Raw genomic sequence first — 7,397 nt, 5'->3', positions numbered from 1 at the left:
TATGCTTAGTGTGAGAGCGCTTACGAGGGATACGTCAGACGAATCTAACGCTGTAAGCGTGCCATCTACCATTGCAACTTCTGGCTCTGACTTATTCAGGAGCTCTACATTCCTTCAACTTACAGAGATACCTTTCTTACTAAGGTGTAAAAATGGGGCGCACGTTCTCGATTCTAATCTCATGAACATGCAGTTGCATGGAGATGGACAGCTGTCGGTCAGCAATTACATGACGCCAGTTCACTCTCGGTGTCGTAACACAGGTGTAATGCTGTTTTGGGGATTGTCTGTGTGAGCGAAATCAGTTTACTACTTAAGCTTTTTCGGGCCCACCTGCATTGCCCTTGGTCGAGACCGCGCAGCACTAAACGCAAGAGCGATAAATACGCACTCTTCGCAATGTGCTCTTTCTCTTTGGTTCAGTGAATGCCGCCTCGAACGAGCCATGATTGGCACGCGTGCGGACGGGCTGCCTGCCGCCCCGCTTTCGACGTTCCAGAAGTGTGCCCCCCCCTTTCTGCGCAACTGTGTCTCCTTTCGGCTTCGCAAGGGGCGGCGCCTGGCGGCTACGGGGCGAATCGTGACTGAGCCCCTTTAAAAACCTGGACCCACGATTCCCGGGATCGCATCGCAGACGCTGCGCAGTTGGCGATACGGCGACACCTTCCATCTGCTGCTGCTGCTGCTGCTGCTGCTGCCTGTACCACTTCTACCACTCCGCGGCTTTCCAGCGTGCCGTTAGCAGCTCTGCGGTCATCCTCACCTACGTCGCAAGAAGCCATGGTGAGCTGTCAGTAGCAGTGACGTCGTAACCCTACGCGAGCGACTGAAGCTCTGCTCGAATTTGCCTTCATACCCCGAAAATGCAATTCCAAAGTCAGTGTTTCGCTTAGCTGCATCTAGAATGCATGTAGTTTTTCACATTGTATGCAGTTCCCTTGCACATTGGAGGCCCCTTTTCAATAAATATGACCGAAAGCGGTCTTTCAACCATCTATCAGGTAATCGATTGTGCTCTACTTCTGGAAAATAATTACTAATACGTTGTTTTACGTAGGCACCTCTGTAAGCAGAATGCACATAGTAGCTTAGGTTAAGCAGATGATACTATGGCACTCACTCCTGTAGTCAGTATGCAGCATACGGGCAGCACGCTGCCCTAAAGGCCTTGAAATAACGGAACGGTGATGAACAATTTTTAAATAGCGTTCCTTATAATGTTTTGCGGATGGCAAAGATTTGTGAAAAATTCCAAAACAAAAGTTTGTTATCTGCGCCAATGTCAAACTTCTAAGCTGAAGTATACCTGCCTTACAGAGTAGGGCCTCGACTAAGATTTATAAACATCTAATAAATTGAGGCATTCACACAGCCTAGCTTCCTTTTGAGAAATTTCGAGGTTCTGTGGCGAAGGGACTGTGAAAGAGAGAGAGCGAGCAATGACGTCCAGCTGCGAGCGCACGAGTTCATTTAAGCCCACGAACTCAGAAGCACTTCACGCCCACCGATTGCTGAAGTGTAACTTAATACGAAAGAGGAGTGATGCTGCTAAGCCATGAAGATCTACTCATTTAGGTGAAATGCTAGTTATTTCAATAGTAATTCATAGACACTGGCAGAAATTTCTAGTTCCAGCTCTCCCTTTACTGCACCGCCAAGAGAAAGTCGCGACGTACTGTGATCTACCGCATGTCGTAATAAGATGCGAATGTTGTAGCGAACTTGTGAGGAAAATAGCTAGTAGCAGCACTAAAGAGTTCGACTGAACGCCCATTTTTTTTTGTCTAGCTCTTTGGAAATCAGCGTCGAAGTGCGAATGAAAATTGCCCTGAATTACAATGTACCAACTGCACTAGTTCGCAACGGCTACAATATGACTATAGTTGCACTTTGGTACATCAAGAGTATAGTAGCTATAGTGCGAAAATAAACGAAGACAGAAAAGAAGAGTGGCCGCACGAAGGAGAGCACTTTCACTGTGCGCTGTCTCTATCTGTTTCTGAATATGTTTAACTCGAGTCATTGTCTCAAAACTAAGTGGCTGGATGCCCACTTTAGATTCTTCGCTGAAACATTAGCGCTCTGCGTACTGGACCTCTGTTGAATTTGTCAAATCAAAAAGGCCTCTTTACTCTTAAGGGCCAATCACGAGCCAATTACGTGAAACCAATAATGTTTCCAGTGATATTCTATTAACAGAGCTGCGTAGTAATGTTGTGAAGTTCATGTAGTACACAGGAATCTCACGGTGCTTCCGCTGAGGTGCACATTGAACATGTCTGCGCTTTCAATGTCGCGGTGGCTTCGAACCACATGCATAACCTTCTAGATATATTGGTAAAAGTTAGCAAGATATATATATATATATATATATATATATCATCGTCCTCGTCACCTTATTTTATGTCCACTGCAGGACGATGTCCTCTCCCTGCGCTCTCCGCTTACCCCTGCCCAGCGCCAATAGATCCCGACGAGCGCCCTCGAATTTCCTAATTTCATCGCCCTCCCCCCCCCCCCCCCCCGCCTAGTCTTTTGCCGTCCTCGACTGCGCTTCCCTTCTCTTGGTATCCATTCTGTAACCCTAATGGTCTAACGGTCATCTAAAGGGCACATTACATGACATGCGCAGCTCCATTTTTTTTTCCTTCCTGTCAATTAGAATACCGTCTATACCCGTTTGCCCTCTGATCCAAACCGCCCTCTTTCTTTCTCTTAACGCTATCCCTAGCATTCTTCGTTCCATCGCCTTTGCGTCGTCCTTAACTTGTTCTCAAGCTTCTTGGTCACTCTCCAAGTCTCTGCCCTATATGTCAGCACCGGTAATATACACTGTTTCTAAACCTTCCTTTTCAATCATAATGGTGAACTTCCAGTCAGTATCTGACAATGTCTGCCGTATGCGCTCTAGCCCATTCTTATTCTTCTCTAAATTTCCTACTCATGATCAGGGCCCCTGTGAGTAAATGACCTAGGTAAACGTACTCCCTCACAGAATCTAGAGGCTGACTGGCGATCCTGAACTTTTGTTCCCTTACCCGCCTATGCATCATTATATTTGTCTTCTGCATATTAATCTTCAACTCCACTCTATTAAGGTCCTCAATCATTTGTTATACCTCGTTTGCACTATTGCTGAATAGAACAATGTCGTCGGCACACCGACGCTTGCTGAGATATTCGCCGTCGCTTCTCACTCCTAAGCCTTTTCAGTTTAATAGCTTGAATACTTCTTCCAAGCACGCAGTGAATGGCATTGAAAAGATGGTGTATTCTTCTCTGACCCCTTTCTTTATAGGCATCTTCTTACTTTTCTTGTGCAGAATTAAGGTAGTCATGGACTCTCTGTAGATATTTTCCAAGATATTTACGTGAGTGGTGTGTACTCCTTGATTACGTAATGCCTTCATGGCTGCTGCTACCTTTGCTAAATCAAATGGCTTTTCGTAATTTATGAAAGCCATATAGAGAGGCTGATTGTACTGTGCGGATTTCTCGATTAACTGAATAATGACTTGGATGTTATCCATGGTAGAGTATGCCTTCCTGAAGCCAGCCTGTTCCCTTGGTTGGCTAAAATCTCGTGTTGCCTTTATTTTATTGCAAATTGTCTTGGTGAATATTTTATATAATACTGGGAGTAAGATAATAGGCCTATAGTTTTTCAATTCTGTAAGGTGTCCCTTTTTGTGCATCAGTATAATCATTCTTCCAAGTTTCTGGGGCCCTTGCAGCCCATGGACACTTCCTATAGAGAGCCGCCCGTTTTCCAAGCATTATGTCTCGTCCATCTGTGATTAAATCGACTGTTATTCAGTATTCTCCTGCCGCTCTTGCCCGTTTCATGTCTTCCAAGGCCCTTCTGACCTCATCACTAGTTACAGGAGGAGTTTCCGTATCCTGTTCATTACTGCTTTCAATGGAGGCATCCTGATTCTTCTGAGTACTGTACAGGTGTCTAGAAATCTTTCACTACTGTTACTATACCTTCGAGATTGCTGATGATATTATGCGGCTTATGTTTCAGTGCATACATGTTGATTTGTCCTTTGCGAAGTTGGCTTCACCCTGATTTCAGGCTGCGTCCATTTTTTACGGCTTCTTCAGACTTTCTCGGGTCATAATTTTGAATATCCCTTGTTTTCGCCTATTTGATCAGTTTTGACGGTTCCACGAATTATATCTGATCTCTTGAGTTGAATATTTTCATTCTTTGTCTTTTATTTTTCAGATCCTTTGTTACTTGGGAGTGCTTGCCCACTGGTTGTATTGGTGCATTGCTTCCCACTTCTATTGCTGCCTCTGAAGCCAGCCTAGTTACGGTTTCATTTATTACCGTTATGTCATCTTCATCTCTCTTTTCGTAGGCTGAATATTTGTTTGCAAGTACCAGAATGAATTTGCGTGCTTGTACCTTTACTGCCTCTAGTTTTTCTTGACAAATTTTACTCTTTCTTCCTTCAAATTGAGGTATATACTAGCCCTCACTAACCTATGATCACTGCACTTTACTCTACCTATCACATCTATATCCTGCACTATGCTGGGATCGGCAGGAAGTATGAAATCACTTTCAATTCTTGTTTCACCATTAGAGCTTTTCCAGGTCCACTTTCTGTTGCTACACTTCTTGAAATAGGTGCTCATTATTCTCAGGTTACTCCTTTCTGCGAATTGTGCCAGCATCTCTCCTCTAGCTATCCTATAATCGACGCTGTAGTTGCCGATTGCTTTTTCACCAGCCTGCTTTTTCCCCACTTTTGCAGTGAAGGCACCCATTACTACAGCATACTGAGTTTGCACTTTTTTCATCGCTAATTCAACATCTTCATAAAACGGATTACTGCATCATCGTCGTGACTAGATCTTGGTTCGTAGGCTTGTACTAACTTTATTCTATACCTCTTATTAAGTTGGATTACGACAACTGCTACCCTCTCACTAATGCTGTACAATTCCTCAATGTTGCCCGCTATGCCCTTATGGATTAGGAATCCTACCCCATATTGCTTCTTTTCTGGGAGACCTCTATAGCACAGGACATGGCCATTAGTCAGCAGTGTATAAGCCTCACCAGTGCTAATCTTACTAAGGCCATTGATGTTTCAAAAATGTCTGATAGTTCCTTAAAGAGTCCTGCTAAGCTAGCCTCACTCGAGAGAGTTTGGCTGTTAAACGTTGCCAGGGTCAGTTCCGATTGGCGGCCTGCTTGTTTCCAGAGATTCTGAGCACCAACTACTGCGTTACAGGTCTGACCACCGCCTTGGTCAGGTACTCCGCAGCTGCTGGGGACTGAGGGCCATAGGTTAATTGCAGAAATCATGAAGGATGAAGTATCTTTGTTGAAGCTTACTGGTCCTTCCTAATTTAGTTCTACCTGGATTAGTATATCCCCACTTATCCCCACTCGCTATCGGCATCTTTTGCCGCATTCAGGTGTCACTCCAAGCCAGCAGATGTAGTGCATGCTTGGAGTGCTATATATATATATATATATATATATTTATATATATGAAATGTTTCTTATAGATATCAGAAATGTTTATGACTTAAGGTATCTTTCTTTATTGTGGTCGTTTTCCACGTCATGACCCAGCGCCTTGATGCGCCCTAACCTAATGGATGGCACTCGTATATGCGAAATTTTGCGGCCATGAATTTTCGAGGCGGTTTGCAAAATCGGGAAGAGATACGATGTTAAATTGGATAGTTTCATCCAGCAGTCTTATTCTGCAGAAAGTAAGGTAAGCAGACTTGTTGTTACCCCAGTCAATTCGTTGTGCGCATGGTTTACAGTGTAGTCTATCTCAAAGAGCACAGGGCGACGAAAGCACTGCTAGTGTTTACGGAAAGCAAGCCTGCATGAACTGCTGTAGTCTGAATTGGTGTTCTCGTTGCTGAGTTTGATCATGTGCTGTAATAGTGTGCGTTGATCATGACGGGTAGCGATTGTGTGTGTGCGAACACCCGGTCGCCCGATCCCCTAGTGTATGGTAGTAAGTCAGGTTCCTCGTTCTGGTTAAATTCCCTGCCTCTCTGTTTTCTTTCGTATCCCTCTCAAAGAGGAACTCCACAGTGTTTATGTACTACCGCTACAGTTAATTTTCGAGCCAAACCAACATGTTATATAATGTTAAATTATGACCAATCTATATTTAGTTAGGCCTGCAAAACATTATCAGCTGGCGCTAAAGTCGTCGAAAATAAACAACCTCTTCACAGATATTTGTCTTGCATGTCTCATATATCCCGCTTAACTTGGAACCACCTATGGTGGTGCACTTACTAATTGTTGTTCTATATATCGCTTTCGTACGCATTGTAAATGTCTTGCATTTATTTGCGCCATACATTCTGTCGTAAATTTATGGACAACTTTCTGATGTGAGTTGTTGAATAATGCCGAAATGTGAGATAGCTTAACATATTAATCATCCGTAAATTATTGTAGGAAAGTGCTGCATCTCTATGGTATCAAAACCAAGTGAATAATAGTGGCCAATTGGTGCGGTGCCACTTGCACTGAAATCGACGAACATCCAGGCACTCGCCCGGTTCACGGGATTCCCCATGAGAAGGGGCCAATAAGCTTGCAATCTCTGTAGGAATAGCGTTGCTTGAAGCTTAAAATCAATTTCAAGAATGTGAGTTATAGGCGTCTTGCACTCGTCGCGAGCCGTTTGAGATACACTCTACGAGGAGAGCTGACTGCTCCCGGCCTCACAGCTGCAAGTAAGTAGCCATAAAGACTGTACATAAAAAAAGTTGTGCTCTGATCAGCTGTATTTCTCGTAACTCGCATACTCGTTCGTGATGACCTAATTCTATATTTCTTTCGGGGATAGAAAGGTTTCGAAAGTTCTCACATTCTTCCCTCGTTTAAGGCACCGAGTAAAATAAAAAAGAAGAAAATTATTGCAGATTGCGAACTGCATCGCTCTAAAGTGCATGCTGCATAAAAAAAGAAAAAAACACAACTTGCTTCACACTTGCCTAGCTTTCTCCTTCACAGAGCACTCCCTCGGTATTCAAAATCCTCCTATCCTTTATTGGTTTGGATTCTAGAGCACTGCTGACGCTTTTCTATATATATATATATATATATATATATATATATATATATATATATATATATATATATATATATATATATATATATTGTTAACATGCTCCGTCGTTTCCCTAGCTTTACCGCAGCAAGCACATGCTTCTTCTTCCTTCTTATATGTCACTTTATAGGTGCGTGTTCTAAGGCATCCCGATCTCGCTTCGGAAAGTAGTGAGCTTCCCTTTGAGTTATCATAAATGGTTTCTTTCCTGATTTCGTTTTTTCCTCTTAAGTACTTACTCGTGGCAGGTTTCTTTTCCGTTGCCGCCTCCGATGAGATTATTTCAGC

The 7,397-nt window shown here is 43.4% G+C and overlaps 1 protein-coding gene across 1 annotated transcript in view; it reads left to right on the top strand.

Annotated features, from left to right (window-relative positions):
• The first annotated feature begins 602 nt into the window (after positions 1-602).
• LOC139051573 (uncharacterized) overlaps positions 603-7,397 on the top strand; it is a 243,335-nt gene continuing 236,540 nt past the window's right edge. The window contains exon 1 of the mRNA XM_070528542.1: positions 603-783. Within this exon, the coding sequence (XP_070384643.1) occupies positions 781-783 (3 nt within the window). The 5' untranslated portion in view covers positions 603-780. The remainder of the gene's footprint in view (positions 784-7,397) is intronic.

The sequence above is a fragment of the Dermacentor albipictus genome, unplaced genomic scaffold, assembly GCF_038994185.2.
Source record: "Dermacentor albipictus isolate Rhodes 1998 colony unplaced genomic scaffold, USDA_Dalb.pri_finalv2 scaffold_12, whole genome shotgun sequence".
NCBI classification, from domain to species: Eukaryota; Metazoa; Arthropoda; class Arachnida; order Ixodida; family Ixodidae; genus Dermacentor; species Dermacentor albipictus.
Note: the sequence above shows the minus strand (reverse complement) of the source record. Positions and strands in the feature narration are given on the sequence as shown.